The 20,022-nt window shown below is 45.6% G+C and overlaps 1 protein-coding gene and 1 pseudogene across 2 annotated transcripts; both read right to left on the bottom strand.

Moving 5' to 3' along the window:
- Positions 1–261: 261 nt before the first annotated feature.
- LOC139381030 (U2 spliceosomal RNA) lies at positions 262–373 on the bottom strand (annotated as a pseudogene).
- A 50-nt stretch (positions 374–423) lies between these two features.
- LOC139380900 (ras-related protein M-Ras-like) lies at positions 424–16,958 on the bottom strand. 2 transcript variants are annotated; one of them, XR_011628477.1, is made up of 7 exons: positions 16,786–16,958; positions 7,744–7,961; positions 6,882–7,035; positions 5,792–5,891; positions 3,026–3,105; positions 1,613–2,234; positions 424–1,413 (listed from the first exon to the last, which is right to left on the bottom strand). XR_011628477.1 is itself a non-coding variant. In XM_071124056.1 (6 exons), exons 2-6 carry the CDS (start codon positions 7,937–7,939, stop codon positions 2,135–2,137), a joined length of 630 nt encoding a protein of 209 aa, XP_070980157.1. In that variant the 5' UTR covers positions 7,940–7,961; positions 16,786–16,948; the 3' UTR covers positions 424–2,134. The 2 variants fall into 2 exon arrangements, 1 of the variants encoding a protein (XP_070980157.1); XM_071124056.1 differs by having other exon boundaries at positions 424–2,234; positions 16,786–16,948.
- Between the last annotated feature and the right edge of the window lie 3,064 nt (positions 16,959–20,022).

Here is a 20,022-nt window from a genome sequence, read left to right as displayed (position 1 = left end):
CAACCACAATCTCTCGTGACAGACTGACCAGCATTTCTCTACACCCGCAATAACATCTGCTAAACACATGTGACCAATAAAATTAGATTTGACTGTTTCTATTTATTTAACTAGGCAAATCAGTTAAGAACAAATTCTTATTTACAACGACGGCCTACCCCCGGCCAAACCCGGACGACACTGGTCCAATTGTGCGCCACCCTATGGGACTCCCAATCACGGCCGGTTGCGATACAGACTGGAATCGAACCGGGGTCTGCAGTGATGTCTCTCTGGAACATTTCATATGTAGTCCCTCGATAGGGGACGTATCAGATATTAAACTGATAAGAACAGGATACTACACTTGATCTTAGCCAAAAGGCCGAGGTCCCCAGGTTAAGTAAGCCAAGACATCATACAGACACACAGTCAGAGATAGTATCATTTAACTCACAATATTGTATTTCTTTATTCATTATTGAAACCCTGAAGTGACGATAGATAGAAAGGCGGTGGCCATTTTTGTTATGCCTCGTCTTCTCCTAGTTCATCAGTCAGACACAGCCAGTTATAACAAATCATGTTGAGGTAACAGGTACAGTAATAAATTATCAATTATTAAAAAACACTACTAAAGAAATTCATATCAATAATACAAAGGCTTCAAACATACTTGATATGATATCATTGATTTCTTCAGACACAAGCTTTTTTCTTCTCTTTTTTTGTTGTAAAATACTGCCGAAGACAACGTCTGCTACTTCATACCCTGGGAAGTGGAACTTCCACTGTACTGCACCTCTCGGTGAAATACAGCAGGGTCACTCCAGGGCCATGTTTATTAAGCACCAAACGAATGAAAATGGACTGAAACATGAAGGCATTACTTGGACTTGTCCAATAAGAAACGGCCATTTTTGTTTTCCATTGCAAACTGCTTTGCTACGGAACACGACCCAGGGCTGAGAGTATAGAAACTGTTCAGTGCAACAGACATGAGACAGACAGATTCGGCTACATGGGATTGACATATGATAAGATCGGTTTTTCACATTCCATTATGCCTTCCCTTTCATATTTAGCAATTTTTCAACAGATATGAAACTCAAACTCTGTTAAAAATGCAATGGTACTTTGTTCATTTAAGAGCCCATTTCTAACCAGATGAACAAGCCAAAATGTTTGCTTTTTGTTTTGTTTAGTGCTTTAACAGTACAAGCCATTTCATATGTTGTGAAATACTCCTTATTAGACAAGAGAAATCAAACGTCTTGTTGCTTGGAGTGACTGGTCCCCTTGACCTACAAGCCAGATAACCCCATCGACTGATCCCAGACCAGTACTAACAGCCACATCCTCCCACTTTTCTTCAGGACCCCAGGAAACAAAGCCACATCCTTTCATGCCAGTGGCTAGTGCAAATAGAATATACTTCAAAATCATATACCCTTATCGTTTCAGAATTCAATCTTCAACACCATGGAGAATGCACAACCACAATGTTACACTCAAATAATGTGTCCCAAGTCCCCGACCTGACTGACAGTCAGATCATGGGTCCCCGACAACATCTAACTTCACATCTCCCCAACCTGGAGAATACATTGATGTCAACCTCCACAGAGAGCACCATCACATCACTGTCTGTAATTCAAAGTCAGTCCATAAGGAGCTCTAACTGAAGGGCCTTTTTTTCTGACCAATCAGGGGAAGGGAAAGAGTAAATCTATTCATTTGTACAAATGAATGCATTTAACCCAACCCCTCTGAATCAGAGAGGTGCGGGGGACTGCCTTAGTTGACATCCACGTCATCAGCGCCCGGGGAGTAGTTGTTGTTGGGGGGTTAACTGCCTTGCTCAAGAGCAGAATGGCAGATTTTTCCACCTTGCCGGCTCTGGGATTCGAACCAGCGACATTTCAGTTACTGGCCCAATGCTCTTAACCACTAGGCTACCTGCTATAAGACCCCCACTTGGGGATGTCTTGGAGTTGAACCCCTCAACTGAGAGAGGTTTTCCATGACACTGTAACAGTCAACAGTCAGTTCCTTCTCTCCCCAAGTCCCCCCTTCCTCCTCCAGTTGTTGCTCCCTGCCAGTCTGCAGTTCTCTCTAACAACAATGCTACGCAGAGGCGAGAAGGGTGACACCATCATAAGATGACACAGTGGACTTTGTGAGAACCCGTAGAGCGTTCTCCTCGCCACTTCATCTTCTTTTTCTTCTTCAGGCTCCTCTCTGGGATCTGCTGCCTGCAAAGGGAGGGAGGGAGGAGGGAGGAGGGAGGGAGAGAGAGGGGGGGAGGGGGGGGGGGGGAGCGAGAGAGGGGGAGAGAGAGAGAGAGGGGGGGGTGAGGGGGGGGGGGGGAGAGCGAGAGAGGGGGGGGGGAGAGAGCGAGAGAGGGGGGGTGAGGGGGGGGGGGGCGAGAGAGGGGGGGGGAGAGAGCGAGAGAGGGGGGAGAGAGAGAGAGGGGGAGAGAGAGAGAGGGGGAGGGAGAGAGAGAGAGGGGGAGGGAGAGAGAGAGGGGGAGGGAGAGAGAGAGAGGGGGGGGAGAAAGAGAGAGGGGGGGGGAAAGAGAGAGAGAGAGAAGAAAATGAGTAAGAAAGGAGGGTATATAAAGGGAGGAGAAAACAAGAGAAAAAAGAGATGGAGATGAGAGAGAATGAGGGTTAAAATCAGATGGCCAAGCTATCTAAGCAGCTAGACTAGATGGCCTCTGTGTTACTCCTCTAAATGCTTGACAAACAGTTGAGTGGGCCCTCCAGCAGGATATGACCACACCAAACATCAACACATACTGGAGTCCTCTGAAATTACACATCTGTTCATTCAGGAAATAGCTACAGTTTTTTCCCCATCCTTTTAACAGACTTTTTCTGGCATTCGTGTCAAACATATAGTTATGTACGTTTGCAAAGAGAAACCAAAATGGTGGTTCTCTTATTCAAGCATCAATTTAATCCAATATGTTCATGCCTATAGATTCATAATTCTTAAACATAACCTGCAAGTCAGTGAGTATCCATCTAGAAGTTTGACCTACCTTATAACCCTGACTAATCCATGGAACGCCTTATCCACATTCATAGGAGGATCCTTGGCACTTGTCTCAATGTATGTAATCTGTAAAGAAAAAACACATTGATCCAACATTGCCAGGAAAGACAACATAGTACACAAGCAAACATCCAATTGTCTCTGTTTTAAAAAGTTCTACAGCTGCACCATCGAGAGCATCACCGCTGGTTGCATCACCGCCTGGTATGGAAACTGCTCGGCCTCCAACCGCAAGGCGCTACAGAGTGTAGTGTGTTCGGCACAGTTCAGCAAGCGGTACCGGAGCGCCAAGTTCCGTTCCAAAAGGCTTCTTAACAGCTTCTACCCCCAAGCCATAAAAATGCTTAACAGCTAATCAAATGGTTACCCAGACTATTTACATTGACCCACCCCCTCCTTTTTATGCTGCTGCTACTCGCTGTTATTATCTATGCATAGTCACTTTACCCCTACCTACATGTTACCTCAATTACCTCGACTAACCTGTACCCCTGCGCATTGACTCAGTACTGGTACTCCCTGTATGTAGCCTCGTTATTGTTACTTCTACATTTTTTTTACTTTAGTTTATTTAGTAAATATTTTCTTTACTCTTATTTTTCTTAAAACTGCAAGGGCTTGTAAGTAAGCATTTCATGGTAAGGTCTACTACACCTGTTGTATTTGGCGCATTTGACAAATAAAATTAGATTTGATTTAGCTAGTGCCACAAGGTATAGACAACAAATAGTAATTACGTCTTTCCGAACCAGACCCTCATAATAAGGAATGTGGGTTTTTCCTACCCTGCACCAACAACCTCTGTCACAGCCTGCCCTGCAACCAACAACCTCTGTCCCAGCCTGTCCTGCACCAACAACCTCTGTCCCAGCCTGCCCTGCACCAACAACCTCTGTCCCAGCCTGCCCTGCACCAACAACCTCTGTCCCAGCCTGCCCTGCACCAATAACCTCTGTCCCAGCCTACCCTACACCAAGAACCTCTGTCCCAGCCTGCCCTGCACCAACAACCTCTGTCCCAGCCTGCCCTGCACCAAGAACCTCTGTCCCAGCCTGCCCTGCAACCAACAACCTCTGTCCCAGCCTGCCCTGCACCAAGAACCTCTGTCCCAGCCTGCCCTGCACCAAGAACCTCTGTCCCAGCCTGCCCTGCAACTAACAACCTCTGTCCCAGCCTGCCCTGCACCAACAACCTCTGTCCCAGCCTGCCCTGCAACCAACAACCTCTGTCCCAGCCTGCCCTGCAACCAACAACCTCTCTCCCAGCCTGCCCTGCACCAACAACCTCTCTCCCAGCCAGCACTGCACCAACAACCTCTCTCTCAGCCTGCCCTGCAACCAACAACCTCTGTCCCAGCCAGCCCTGCAACCATCCTCTCTCCCAGCCTGCCCTGCAACCAACAACCTCTCTCCCAGCCTGCCCTGCAACCAACAACCTCTCTCCCAGCCAGCACTGCACCAACAACCTCTCTCCCAGCCTGCCCTGCAACCAACAACCCCTCTCCCAGCCTGCCCTGCACCAACAACCTCTCTCCCAGCCTGCCCTGCAACCAACAACCTCTGTCCCAGCCTGCCCTGCAACTAACAACCTCTGTCCCAGCCTGCCCTGCACCAAGAACCTCTGTCCCAGCCTGCCCTGCACCAATAACCTCTGTCCCAGCCTGCCCTGCAACTAACAACCTCTGTCCCAGCCTGCCCTGCACCAACAACCTCTGTCCCAGCCTGCCCTGCACCAACAACCTCTGTCCCAGCCTGCCCTGCAACCAACAACCTCTCTCCCAGCCTGCCCTGCACCAACAACCTCTCTCCCAGCCTGCCCTGCAACCAACAACCTCTCTCCCAGCCTGCCCTGCAACCAACAACCTCTCTCCCAGCCAGCCCTGCAACCAACAACCTCTCTCCCAGCCTGCCCTGCACCAACAACCTCTCTCCCAGCCTGCCCTGCACCAACAACCTCTCTCCCAGCCTGCCCTGCACCAACAACCTCTCTCCTAGCCAGCCCTGCACTAACAACCTCTCTCCCAGCCTGCCCTGCACCAACAACCTCTCTCCCAGCCTGCCCTGCACCAACAACCTCTCTCCCAGCCTGCCCTGCACCAACAACCTCTCTCCCAGCCTGCCCTGCACCAACAACCTCTCTCCCAGCCTGCCCTGCACCAACAACCTCTCTCCCAGCCAGCCCTGCAACCAACAACCTCTGTCCCAGCCAGCCCTGCACTAACAACCTCTCTCCCAGCCAGCCCTGCACCAACAACCTCTCTCCCAGCCAGCCCTGCACTAACAACCTCTCTCCCAGCCAGCCCTGCACCAACAACCTCTCTCCCAGCCAGCCCTGCACCAACAACCTCTCTCCCAGCCAGCCCTGCACTAACAACCTCTCTCCCAGCCAACCCTGCACCAACAACCTCTCTCCCAGCCAGCCCTGCACCAACAACCTCTCTCCCAGCCAGCCCTGCAATAACAACCTCTCTCCCAGCCAGCCCTGCACTAACAACCTCTCTCCCAGCCAGCCCTGCACCAACAACCTCTCTCCCAGCCAGCCCTGCAATAACAACCTCTGTCCCAGCCTGCCCTGCAACCAACTAGGTAATACAGTAAATACGGTTTTCCTGGTCAGAAAAAAACTATCCAGGAGTCCCTATCAAAAGTACATGAATCAATTTGGTCACTGTACTACATCAAACAAGACATTGAATACAAAGGAGTTAGACGTCAAGCTGTCCCATAATGCTTCTTGTCGAAGCTGTACTCACGTTGTGTTTGGCAGCCATTTCCTGCCCCTGGTCGCTGGTGATTTTGCGCAGGTGAACCAAGTCCACCTTATTGGCCACCAGCACCATGGGGAAGGCCTCCCTGAAGGAGAGAATGAAAAAGAGGGACTGAGGAACAGATGTATCTCATTTAACACAACGTGTTCAGTAACACCACTACACAGCTGACGATCTGACTGGAATCCCACTGAGCAAAAGTTGGTTGAGTCAACGCTGTTTCCACGTCACTTCAACCCCCCAAAATCTATGTGATGATGTTGAATCAATGTGGGAAACTGATTGGATTACCAACAAAAACATTTTTTTTTATTAGTATCATTTTTTTACCAATTTTTTTTTTAAACATATTTTTTTTGTTGATTTCACGTTGAATTCACGTTAGCTAACAACTCAACCAAATCTAAATAAAAACTAGAAATTGAACTGACGTCGGCACCCAGTGGGATGGAGACATTGGCTGAGGAAGCAGTTGTTTGTTGTCATTTTTTTGTGAACAAGAGATACAATAGAGAACAGAGTGACTATCTGCTGTATAGATTAACCCTTTACCAGTGAGAGTGTTAGAGGGACGACACAAAACACTATGGCAGACAACCCAGTCGGAGGCACTCAGAGCACCAGCAGCATGTGTCTGGTCCATAAGGCACGCATCATACTTTTTTTATTTAACCAGGTAAGGTAACCAGGTAAGCTAGTTGAGAACACCTTTATTTAACCAGGTAAGCTAGTTGAGAACACCTTTATTTAACCAGGTAGGCTAGTTGAGAACACCTTTATTTAACCAGGTAAGCTAGTTGAGAACACCTTTATTTAACCAGGTAAGCTAGTTGAGAACACCTTTATTTAACCAGGTAGGCTAGTTGAGAACACCTTTATTTAACCAGGTAGGCTAGTTGAGAACACCTTTATTTAACCAGGTAGGCTAGTTGAGAACACCTTTATTTATCCAGGTAGGCTAGTTGAGAACAAGTTCTCATTTGCAACTGCGACCTGGCCAAGATAAAGCATAGCAGTGTGAACAGACAACACAGCGTTACACATGGAGTAAACAATACCAAGAGCTGTGTCTCACCTGTCCTTCACCCTGAGGATGAGCTGGTGGAAGCGGTCCACATGTTCAAAGCTGGCCTTGTCTGTCACAGAGAACACGATGAGGAAGCCGTCCCCCGTCCTCATGTACTGCTCCCTCATAGCACTGAACTCCTCTTGGCCTGCCGTGTCCAGCACTGTGCAATTACACACATACAGGTACCAGTGTTTCAGCACTGTGCAATTACACACATACAGGTACCAGTGTTTCAGCACTGTGCAATTACACACAGACACTGTAATAACACACAGGCACTATGTAATAACCCATAATGTAGGCACTGTGCAGTAACACACATGGGCACTGTGCAATAACACACATAGGCACCTTACAATAACACACATGGGCACCTTACAATAACACACATGGGCACTGTGCAATAACACACATGGGCACTGTGCAATAACACACATAGGCACCTTACAGTAACACACATGGGCACTGTGCAATAACACACATAGGCACCTTACAGTAACACACATGGGCACTGTGCAATAACACACATAGGCACCTTACAGTAACACACATGGGCACTGTGCAGTAACACACATGGGCACTGTGCAGTAACACACATGGGCACTGTGCAATAACACACATAGAGGTACCAATGTTGCAGGTTTTACAATATGTTTTTTGGGAAATTCATCTTCTTGCTCAACTGTGAAAAATCTAGCTAAAAAACAAATGCACATCATGAGTGTAAATCCCAGGATCTAAATCTGTGAATCTATATGGGAGCACTGTGCTACAATATGTTTAATTAACAAGTTAAACACAATTAATAAAGGAGACAACCACCTCCCCCCCCTAACCCTGAGAGACAGAGGACAAGATGTCTCCCTACCGTCCAGGATGGCCCACTGTCCGTCTATCTCTGTGTGTTTCAGGTAGGAGTCCTCGATGGTGGGGTCGTAGTCCGACACAAAGATCTTCTGAAAGAACTGGATGGTGAGAGCGCTCTTCCCCACCCCTCCGTCCCCCACCACCACCAGCTTGTAAGTGGGCAGGTTGTCACTAGGGACCGCGCTGCTGGTTGCCATGGTGACAGGCAGCTGGCTACACCTGGAACACGGCAGGAGGGGGGAGGCAGGCAGGGAGGGAGAGATGGAGGAAGAAAGGAACACAAGATAGAGTGTTAGACTGCTGCTGCTGGTGCTAATTCATTGCCAGGGAGACCAGACTTCACGGAGAACCATGCATCAAACACCAACCTCCTCAGAGAGAAAGAGCATCAGCTAGCTATCGACACCTCCGTCAATCTCAACTAGGGAGGCTTGCAGAAAAGGCTGTAGTAAAGGATGTGTGTGATGTGCAAGCAACATGTGTCACAATACTGAAATAAACCAAAGAGCTGGAGCAGCAGAGCCTAAGATAGAGATTAGGCTACTTACTGAGCTGGAGAAAACACCCTGGTCACTGATTGGCTGTCTGTATGAAGAAGTGCCTTGCACAGCCAGCCAACCAGTGGTGTAATGGAGAGGCTCTCCTTCCCACTATGTAGACTATTCTGTTTTCTCCTTCTTCTGAGACTGCCAGAATAGCATGCAGCACCAACCACTCTCCCAGCACCATTATGAGCAAGGGAAATACAGTCTAGACATATAGACTACTGTGTTTTGTAATTATGGCTTTCAGAAAGAAATTCACTGCCCGTGACTTTTCTCTGAAAGAGTAGACTATATAGCAGCTGTCGTGGTGCATTTTCACCAGCTTCCCACAAAAATAATTGTGATTCAGATTCACTGACCATTTCTGTTTATTTTTCTGTCGCTTGACAACATTTTCCTTCCCACACTTTCTTTAAATCGTTGTTTTCTACTGTGACTTAGTAAGGAGCTGGTCCTTGATAAATATGGACATTACAGCAGGTAACTGCTCTGTTGTCTTGTGTGTGGGGGCATTATTTCATTAACCTTATGCTGTAATGGCAAAAGGCAACAGCTTTCACAAGACATGTAAAGCCACTAAGATAGTGGGTAGAGGACAGGCTGTGGGAAGAGGACAGGCTGTGGGTAGAGGATAGACTGTGGGTAGAAGACAAGCTGTGGGTAGAAGACAGGCTGTGGGTAGAAGACAGGCTGTGGGAAGTGGACAGGCTGTGGGAAGAGGACAGGCTGTGGGTAGAAGACAGGCTGTGGGTAGAGGATAGGCTGTGGGTAGAGGGCAGGCTGTGGGTAGAGGATAGGCTGTGGGTAGAGGACAGGCTGTGGGTAGAAGACAGGTTGTGGGTAGAGGACAGGCTGTGGGTAGAGGACAGGCTGTGGGTAGAGGACAGGCTGTGGGAAGAAGACAGGCTGTGGGTAGAGGACAGGCTGTGTGTAGATGCTGTGGGTAGAGGACAGGCTCTGGGTAGAAAATGTGGGTAGAGGACAGGCTGTGGGTAGAAAATGTGGGTAGAGGACAGGCTGTGGGTAGAGGACAGGCTGTGGGTAGAGGACAGGCTGTGGGTAGAGAACAGGCTGTGGGTAGAAGACAGGCTGTGGGTGGAGGACAAGCTGTGGGTAAATGCTGTGGGTAGAGGACAGGCTGTGGGTAGAGGACAGGCTGTGGCTAGAAGACAGGCTGTGGGTAGAGGACAGGCTGTGGGTAGAACATGTGGGTAGAGGACAGGATGTGTGTAAAGGACAAGGCATAGATACAGTTGAAGTCGGATGTTTAAATACACCTTAGCAAAATACTTTAAAAAACTCAGTTTCTCACAATTCCTGACATTTAATCCTAGTAAAAAATCCCTGTTTTAGGTCAGTTAGGATCACCACTTTATTTGAAGAATGTGAAATGTCTGAACAATAGTAGAGAGCATGACGTTTCATCACATTCCCAGTGGGTCAGAAGTTTACATACACTCAATTTGTATTTGGTAGCATTGCCTTTAAATTGTTTAACTTGGGTCAAACGTTTCAGGTAGCCTTCCACAAGCTTCCCACAATAAGTTGGGTGAATTTTGGCCCATTCCTCCTGACAGAGCTGGTGTAACTGAGTCAGGTTTGTAGGCCTCCTTGCTCACACACGCTTTTTCAGTTCTGCCCACAAATGTTCTATGTGATTGAGGTCAGGGCTTTGCGATGGCCACTCCAACACCTTTACTTTGTTGTCCTTAAAGCTATTTTGCCACAACTTTGGAAGTATGCTTGGTGTCATTGTCCATTTGGAAGACACATTTGCGACCAAGCTTTAACTTCCTGACTGATGTCTTGAGATGTTGCTTCAATATATCCACATAATTATCCTCCCTCATGATGCCATCTATTTTGTGAAGTGCACCAGTCCCTCCTGCAGCAAAGCACCCCCACAACATGATGCTGCCATCCCCGTGCCTCACGGTTGTGATGGTGTTCTTCGGTTTGCAAGCCTCCCCCTTTTTCCTCCAAACATAGCAATGGTCATTATCGCCAAACAGTTCTATTTTTGTTTCATCAGACCAGAGGACATTTCTCCAAAAAGTATGATCTTTGTCCCCATGTGCAGTTGCAAACCGTAGTCTGGCATTTCTAATGGCAGTTTTGGAGCAGTGGCTTCTTCCTTGCTGAGCGGCCTTTCAGGTTATGTCGATATAGGACTTGTTTTACTGTGGATATAGATACTTTTGTACCTGTTTCCTCCAGCATCTTCACAAGGTTGTTTGCTGTTGTTCTGGGATTGATTTGCACTTTTCACACCAAAGTACGTTCATCTCTAGTAGACAAAAACATGTCTCCATCCTGAGCGGTATGACGGTTGCGTGGTCCCATGGTGTTTATACTTGCGTACTATTGTTTGTACAGCTGAACGTGGTACCTTCATGCATTTGGAAATTGCTCCCAAGGATGAACCAGACTTGTTGAGGTCTTGGCTGATTTATTTTGATTTTCCCATGATGTCAAGCAAAGAGGCACTGGGTTTGAAGGTAGGCCTTGAAACACAAAATTACTCAAATTATGTAATTTAGCCTATCAGAAGCTTCTAAAGCCATGACATAATTTTCTGGAATTTTCCAAGCTGTTTAAAGGCACAGTCAACTTAGTGTATGTGAACTTCTGACCCACTGGAATTGTAATACAGTGAATTATGTGAAATAATCTGTCTGTAAACAATTGTTGGAAAAATGACTTGTGTATTGCACAAAGTAGATGTCCTAACCGACTTGCCAAAACTCTAGTTTGTTAACAATAATTTTGTGGAGTGGTTGAAAAACGAGTTTTAATGATTCCAACCTAAGTGTATGTAAAGTGTATGTCATGTAACTGTAGGTTACATGACAAGGTCACTGCCCAGGATGTGTGATACAGATCTGACCCTTTAAAATAATTCAGATTTTTTTGCCTGATTCCAGTTATTTTTTTTCCCCAAAGTCAGTTTTCCATTTTCTTCTCTAGGTTTCTGTTTTCTCCTGTTTTTTCAGGATTTCACTCTCAACATCACACTTTTTTTTAAATAGAAAAAGAGCAGAATTGGATGTTCCAAGTACACAACTATGTTAAAACCACATCAGGAGGCCATTTTTTAGTTCTAGAAAAAAATTAAGAAATGTCAATTTTGGTGTGTAGTTAGCCTGTAATGAAAGTGCACACCAGGAAGAGATCAGTACTTTATTAAGCATTGCTATAGCGCTCACGTGATTGCAGAGTTTGCAAAACAAATAGCTACTAGATTGATGAAAATAATGTTGATACTGTATCATTCTGCCAGGTAGGCATAGGCTACGTTGTATTTAACATTTAATTGAGAAGGTTTGTGGGAAAGCCTCTCCATCGCTTCCAGAAGAAGGTTATCATTAGCATTATCGCTAACGGCTACACAGTGTTGTCACAGTGTTGCCTCTCCTTGTTCGGGCGGTGCTCAGCGGTCAACGTCACCGGTCTTCTAGCCATCATTGATCCATTTTTCATTTTCCATTGGTTTTGTCTTGTCTTCCTACACACCTGGTTTCAATCCCATTCATTACCTGTTGTGTATTTAACCCTCTGTTTTCTCATCATGTTTTTGTCAGAGATGGTTTGTTATTCAGTGTTGTGTTGTTTTGTATTGGTGCGCGACGGGTCCTCGTACCCACTTTGTTTATTTGTTACATTTAGTGTTTGGAGTATGTTTAGTTTATTTGTTATTAAATACTCCATTACACTCCGTTTGATTCTCCTACGCCTGACTTCCCTGCCACCTATACACACGACTCTAACAAGTGTAGACATAAGCGTGCAGACACAGACATGGGCATTCTTGTGCTGTTTCATAAAGTTTCAGGAAAATAAGAATCACTGATGCATTTTGTTACTGTCTTAATTCACAAATATATTTTTGAATAAGTTCAATAGATTTAGTTGATTTCCTACTAAGTTCAATACATTTTTTAATATTGTTGAATTCCCTTTTAATTAATGTCTGGATTCCGTGATTCTGTCCTGGTTCTCTGCACCGTGCATACAGCGAGTGGGTAGAGAACAGCCCAGGCTCAGCCCAGACAGTGGGTAGAGAACAGCCCAGGCTCAGCCCAGACAGTGGGTAGAGAACAGCCCAGGCTCAGCCCAGACAGTGGGTAGAGAACAGCCCAGGCTCAGCCCAGACAGTGGGTAGAGGACAGCCAAGGCTCAGCCCAGACAGTGGGTAGAGAACAGCCCAGACTCAGCCAAGGCAGTGAGTAGAGAACAGCCCAGGCTCAGCCCAGACAGTGGGTAGAGAACAGCCCAGGCTCAGCCCAGACAGTGGGTAGAGAACAGCCCAGACTCAGCCAAGGCAGTGAGTAGAGAACAGCCCAGGCTCAGCCCAGGCAGTGAGTAGAGAACAGCCCAGACTCAGCCAAGGCAGTGAGTAGAGAACAGCCCAGACTCAGCCAAGGCAGTGGGTAGAGAAGAGCCCAGGCTCAGCCCAGACAGTGGGTAGAGGACAGCCAAGGCTCAGCGCAGGCAGTGAGTAGAGAACAACCCAGACTCAGCCAAGGCAGTGAGTAGAGAACAGCCCAGACTCAGCCCAGGCAGTGAGTAGAGAACAGCCCAGACTCAGCCAAGGCAGTGAGTAGAGAACAGCCCAGACTCAGCCAAGGCAGTGAGTAGAGAACAACCCAGACTCAACCCAGGCAGTGAGTAGAGAACAGCCCAGACTCAGCCAAGGCAGTGAGTAGAGAACAGCCCAGACTCAGCCAAGGCAGTGAGTAGAGAACAGCCCAGACAGCCCAGGCAGTGAGTAGAGAACAGCCCAGACTCAGCCAAGGCAGTGAGTAGAGAACAGCCCAGACTCAGCCCAGGCAGTGGGTAGAGAACAGCCCAGACTCAGCCAAGGCAGTGAGTAGAGAACAGCCCAGGCAGTGGGTAGAGGACAGCCCAGGCAGTGAGTAGAGAACAGCCCAGACTCAGCCAAGGCAGTGGGTAGAGAACAGCCCAGACTCAGCCCAAGCAGTGGGTAGAGACCATGGCACTGGGTCGCAGGAAACAGCAGTCAGCTGGTGAAGGCAGCCGGCCCCTTCCTGCTACACACAATAAAGGGAAGGAAATAGGGTTCCTTCATCAAGCAGCCCAGACAGACCTTCCTGCCTCATGCGGCCCAGACAGACCTTCCTGCCTCATGCGGCCCAGATAGACCTTCCTGCCTCTAGCGGCCCAGACAGACCTTCCTGCCTCATGCGGCCCAGACAGACCTTCCTGCCTCTAGCGGCCCAGATAAACCTTGCTGCCTCTAGCGGCCCAGACAGACCTTCCTTCCTCAAGCGGCCCATACAGACCTTCCTGCCTCAAGCGGCCCAGACAGACCCTTGGAGAAGGATGTACTGGAAGATATTCCTGCCTCCCTCACAAGGGACATATATACCCAAAACATACTGTACCACCTCATCAATCAATTAAACTACTACTGACCGTTTACCACCCAATACATACCAATTTTATACCACAAGTCCAGCTCTGATCTGTCTCACTCATCTAAGATCCTCACGTGAGCGCTGACTGATGACCAATGACTAAGGGAGTTCTGCCAGTAAAGGGCATGTCCTCATCATCACTGGTAAATGGCCAGCGAGTGTGCCAACTAAAGTCCTGTTGACTGTACACATGAAGTCACTAGATTCTGGGTATATATGAAGTCACTAGATTCTGGGTACAAATAAGGTCACTAGATTCTGGGTACAAATGAGGTCACTAGATTCTGGGTATATATGAGGTCACTAGATTCTGGGTACAAATGAGGTCACTAGATTCTGGGTACAAATGAGATCACTAGATTCTGGGTCTTCAGCATCTGTGATGACAGTATACACGATCACATAATGGACAGCTGTGTGCTCAATGTGCTCTGAACGTCTCTCATTCTATAATCTGATCAGAACTCATGCATTACATATTTTGCCACTAAAAGACTGACTGACTGTACATGACTTGGTAAAGATAAGGTTATGTTACTGTTGAGATGCCTCTTCAGTGAATCAACCTCACCTGGCTGTCAGTGGACTTTATAGGAACATCTAATGTACTGCAGAGCATAGATCCATGTCGCATTTCATAGAGTAACGCCTTGTTAGAGTCATTTGGTTGACACTGCCCAACATGCTTCTCTAAAACAAAACAAGAGTTCAAGCTGCTTTGATCAAGTTTAAATTAAACATACAGTACCTTCAGTAGCAGTTTAACTTCTCTGATCGACTGACAAGTGAAAAGCCTCGAAAATAAAAGAGAGCCGCACACTCTAGGAGCTCAGATGCAAAAATGTAATTACCAACGTTTTGACAGCCAAGCTGTCTTCATCAGGGTAAAGCCTCCACCACCTTGTGAAAAGCCTCCACCACCATGTGAAAAACCTCCACCACCATGTGAAAAACCTCCACCACCATGTGAAAAGCCTCCACCACCGTGTGAAAAGCCTCCACCACCGTGTGAAAAGCCTCCACCACCGTGTGAAAAGCCTCCACCACCGTGTGAAAAGCCTCCACCACCATGTGAAAAGCCTCCACCACCGTGTGAAAAGCCTCCACCACCATGTGAAAAGCCTCCACCATCTTGTGAAAAGCCTCCACCACCATGTGAAAAGCCTCCACCACCGTGTGAAAAGCCTCCACCACCATGTGAAAAGCCTCCACCACCGTGTGAAAAGCCTCCACCACCGTGTGAAAAGCCTCCACCACCATGTGAAAAGCCTCCACCACCGTGTGAAAAGCCTCCACCACCATGTGAAAAGCCTCCACCACCATGTGAAAAGCCTCCACCACCATAAGAAAAGCCTCCACCACCGTGTGAAAAGCCTCCACCACCGTGTGAAAAGCCTCCACCACCATGTGAAAAGCCTCCACCACCGTGTGAAAAGCCTCCACCACCATAAGAAAAGCCTCCACCACCGTGTGAAAAGCCTCCACCACCGTGTGAAAAGCCTCCACCACCATAAGAAAAGCCTCCACCACCATGTGAAAAGCCTCCACCACCATGTGAAAAGCCTCCACCACAGTGTGAAAAGCCTCCACCACCGTGTGAAAAGCCTCCACCACCATGCTATTCTTGCTGCTGTATTATCTGGTGATTTCACTGAGGTATTAATAGTCAAAATAATATGTGTAGCCCTATAGAATATGTGTAGCCCTATAGAATAGGTGTAGCCCTATAGAATATGTGTAGCCCTATAGAATATGTGTAGCCCTATAGAATATGTGTAGCCCTATAGAATATGTGTAGCCCTATAGAATATGTGTAGCCCCATAGAATATGTGTAGCCCTATAGAATATGTGTAGCCCTATAGAATATGTGTAGCCCTATAGAATAGGTGTAGCCCTATAGAATATGTGTAGGCCTGTATACTATGTGTAGCCATCAATCAATCAATCAAATTTATTTTATATAGCCCTTCGTACATCAGCTGATATCTCAAAGTGCTGTACAGAAACCCAGCCTAAAACCCCAAACAGCAAGCAATGCAGGTGAAGAAGCACGGTGGCTAGGAAAAACTCCCTAGAAAGGCCAAAACCTAGGAAGAAACCTAGAGAGGAACCAGGCTATGTGGGGTGGCCAGTCCTCTTCTGGCTGTGCCGGGTGGAGATTATAGAATATGTGTAGCCCTATTGAATATGTGTAGCCCTATAGACTATGTGTAGCCCTATTGAATATGTGTAGCCCTATAGACTATGTGTAGCCCTATTGAATATGTGTAGCCCTATATACTATGTGTAGCCCTATAGAATATGTGTAGCCCTATTGAATATGTGTTGCCCTATAGACTATGTGTAGCCCTATAGAATATGTGTAGCCCTATATACTATGTGTAGCCCTATATACTATGTGTAGCCCTATATACTATGTGTAGCCCTATAGACTATGTGTAGCCCTATATACTATGTGTAGCCCTATTGAAGGCTGCTCAATGGTGGATGACCTCATCCTATGATGTGGTGCCTGAAGAAATTCTGCAATGGTTATAATGCATCTATTCATAACATGCCTGGTTGAAATACAGTCTGAGGTATAAACATTGTAACAAAGCAGATACATGTATCAATCAAGTTTGATCTTGCGATGTTTTATCAAGTTATTATATTTTTTTATGAAAAGTAGATTATATTACTGTTCACTTCACCACTGGCATAAAACGTCACAACATTATTTCTGTTGTTTTGAAGTCGGGGTTCTGTGTGTATAAGAACCGAGTTGCCGGTTTTTTGTTGCTTTTTGAATGTGAAAATATTTTAGAGAAGTTTGCTGCATCAAGCAATTTCCGCAAATTGAATATTGGCGTCCATTTCTCGAATCTAACAGAGGCCCCGCAATGTTACAAAAAAATGTACTCCAGTTTACGTTGCAGAAACCAACTCCACAATTTAAATATTTACAAAAGCAGAGTAAAAAACTGACATGAAAAATACTTACTAAGAATGTTTAAGCAACCTACAGTAGCTATGTGTAGCTGCCTGGCCAACGACGACAATTTCAGCAAATAACTTACCAATATGAAACCCGTTGTCGTGGAAGTAGACTACAGCACTTCACGTACAAATATTCCACATCCCTCTTTCTATCCGTTACCTCAGAACATTGCCATCATCTTGTGACGAGAATGCGCCTGTCATATCCGCGATGCGACGCAGTCCGCTATGTAGCAAATCTTTATTGCAACAGCTGATACTAAAAATAGAACGGTCTCATAGGGGTGGACCCTTATGTTGGTTACAAATAAGAATCATCCGATTTTACTCTCTGCATTAAATAATGACTGCTATTCAAATTTGATCTAAATTAACATTTTTAAATATGTTTCACAGAAACATATTTTTTTCTACAAAATGTAGAAATCTGATGAATATTTTTAGGAACGCACCTTTTTTGAGAAAGTGGACTGTTCCGTTATGTCGAGTCTCCCCCAGACTGGTTTCAAGCAATGGTTTGAAGAGGTACCTCTGTCTAAATTCTAAGGTGGCGACTCTGAGTAGCACATTTCGATTTTAACATCAACATAGCTTTTGTAATTATTTTATTGACCATGAAACTTGATTAGTGGCAATTACAGTCACTAGACTAATTAATTGTATTTGTATGGGACACTGATCACTACATTTATTAATTCTAGCTAATTACAGTCACTAGCCTAATTAATTGTATTTCTATGGGTCACTGATCAGTACATTTATGAATTCTAACCTATTTCAGTCGCTAGCCTAACCCATTTTATTTATATGGGTCACCGATCACTACATTTATGAATTATTCTATAATGCATCACATGTTAACAAAATGAAAGTGAGAAAGTTAATCAGATGTGAGACTCAAAGTACATTGATCATGGAAAAATAGAGGTATACAAACTAGGGCAAAAAAAATGCATAATTGAGTGTGGAGAAGTTGCGGTGTGGTACAGCAGTGCTTCATTTGTAAATCGAGGTGCCGGAACAAAAAGTGAGCACGAACGCATGAGAAAAAAAGTGCCATAGAGCAGTAGAGGAGAGGCACTTAACAGAAGTTGCACACATGGCTGAAAAAAATTGTATTCTAGGATCCCAGAAAAATGTGGCCTTTTATAAACACTATTCATGCAATTGTACATAATTTTACATGACACGTGACGTTGGCAGAATCTTTTTTAATACCGCACAAATAAATGATCTAAATGGCAGGCTACTTTGACACTGAGAAAATTAGAATCTGAGATCAATAAAAACGACCTTGTCTTAAATGCAATAGCCTGGCTCACCCAATGACACGGTGCTCACTCGCTGGTGATGGCTGATGGGCTCGTGCCAAACAATTTTTTTTTTTTTTTTCTAAAACAATATTTGAAAGTTGATCAAATATGTTGGTAGCCTAGCATAGTCTTCTCTTTTCAGCAGGAGCCATTTGCTTTCCAACCCGTGTTTTCCCTCAATTGAGGCTCAGCGGTCTAAGGCACTGCATCTCAGTGCTAGAGGCATTACTACAAACCCTGGTTCGATCCTGGGCTGTATCACCAACGGCCGGGATTGGGAGTCCCATAGGGCGGCGCACATTTGGCTCAGTGTCGTCCGGGTTAGGGGATGGTTTGGCCGGGGTAAGCCGTCATTGTATATAAGAATTTGTTCTTAACTGACTTGCCTAGTTAAATAAAGATTAAATAAAACATATTTGAAATATTGCTAAAGCGCTGTTTTGTCTGCATGCTGCTTTTTCACTGACAGATTTGCCTCGTGTTCCCCACTCTAGGCTATTTCTTACTATTGGGCTACAGTGGCAATTTTCGCATGTAAATCTTGGTGGGGCAAAAACAAAAAAAAATGGATGACCATTTAAAACGTATTTTACCAGTCTGAGCTTTTTTCTGAGTTCCCAGTTGTCTTTAACTCTCTGAAGTCTGAGATTTCCCAGTTCTGAGTTCCCAGTTGTCTTTAACTCTCTGAAGTCTGAGATTTCCCCGTTCTGAGTTCCCAGTTGTCTTTAACTCTCTGAAGTCTGAGATTTCCCCGTTCTGAGTTACCAGTTGTCTTTAACTCTCTGAAGTCTGAGATTTCCCAGTTCTGAGTTCCCAGTTGTCTTTAACTCTCTGAAGTCTGAGATTTCCCCGTTCCGGGTTTCTGGTTGTTTTGAACACGGCATGAGTCATGCTGGATTGACAGCATGGCCAATGTATTCGAACTTATCTGTCCAATGACATGTGCATGTTTATCCTTTACAGCTTGGAAAAGAGACCCTGAAACCCAGGCTTGGACCACACATCCACTCTACTGAATAGCAGGTTAGTGATTGCTTTGCAACGCTTGCAGTTAGCCACTGATTCCTTCCAAATCACTCATCGTTGAATTTGCGATTTCCAACTTGTAGTGTAATGTTTATGTCCAATTGCCGATGAGCACAGATATGTTTTATCTATAATTTCTCCTCATATCACACGGATTGAGAATTATTTGCCAGTAATTGTCAACATGATTCATCATGATGACTGCTTGTTTAGCTTGCTAGCTAACATATTGAAAGTATGGTGTTGATATGATCAGTCCAATCAAAGCTACGGTAGATATGTGATTTGACATCATTTTATCTGTGGCCAATGACCTTGAGCCTTCTTGAATGGGCACCTCTAATGTACAGTAATTATATGGCAGCACCCAAGGGGCTTGAATTTTTGAGCTCTCCCCATAGATTTTGTAGTGATGTAGTGTCCCCATTAGTGAAAGAACGCTGAGCCAATCACGGCGCAAGTAGAGAACATTATCAACCACAATGCTCTGTATTTTTCACTGGCTGCCACCACCATAGACAACACAGAGCTAGGCTGAAACACCTACATTTTGGAGCTGTCTTACTCAAGAAAGCGACCATGTTTGTATGCGGCTTTATTAACTGAATGATTTTGGGGGTTTTACATTGTTTGCAAACTGATAGGTAACACGTATTAATGGCTAAATAACATGCAAAAAAGGCACACAAATAGATAAACAGGCTCTGCCCCACCTGCCCTGAATGACGGGTTGCCACTGTTGGGCTACAATCCACAGCTAGGCTATTTTTAAAATCTATTGAGACTCTGTGGCTGAATTATAGGCCTTCTCATGGTGAAGTAGGTTATTCTGAATTATTTCATTTATTCCTGAACAGACAGCAGTAATTATATAACTTTGGCAAATGTGTTTACATTTATCAGGGGTGCTGCAGTTCCTTCAGAACCCTTTACGCGATTCAATAAGGAAATACATTATGTGCAAAGCTGGAGAGATGA

The sequence above is a fragment of the Oncorhynchus clarkii genome, chromosome 22, assembly GCF_045791955.1.
Source record: "Oncorhynchus clarkii lewisi isolate Uvic-CL-2024 chromosome 22, UVic_Ocla_1.0, whole genome shotgun sequence".
Taxonomy (NCBI): Eukaryota; Metazoa; Chordata; class Actinopteri; order Salmoniformes; family Salmonidae; genus Oncorhynchus; species Oncorhynchus clarkii.
The sequence above is the reverse complement of the archived record's forward strand: the minus strand, read 5'-3'. Positions and strand labels throughout refer to the sequence as shown.

Coding starts and splice junctions, on each gene's coding strand:
- LOC139380900 (XM_071124056.1), bottom strand. CDS start 7,939: ATGGCAACCAGCAGCGCGGTCCCTAGTGACAACCTGCCCACTTACAAG. Junction 5,892..6,881: donor ATCCTCAGGGTGAAGGACAG/GTGAGACACAGC, acceptor TCTCTCCTTCAG/GGAGGCCTTCCCCATGGTGC. Junction 2,235..3,025: donor GGATTAGTCAGGGTTATAAG/GTAGGTCAAACT, acceptor CTCCCTTTGCAG/GCAGCAGATCCCAGAGAGGA.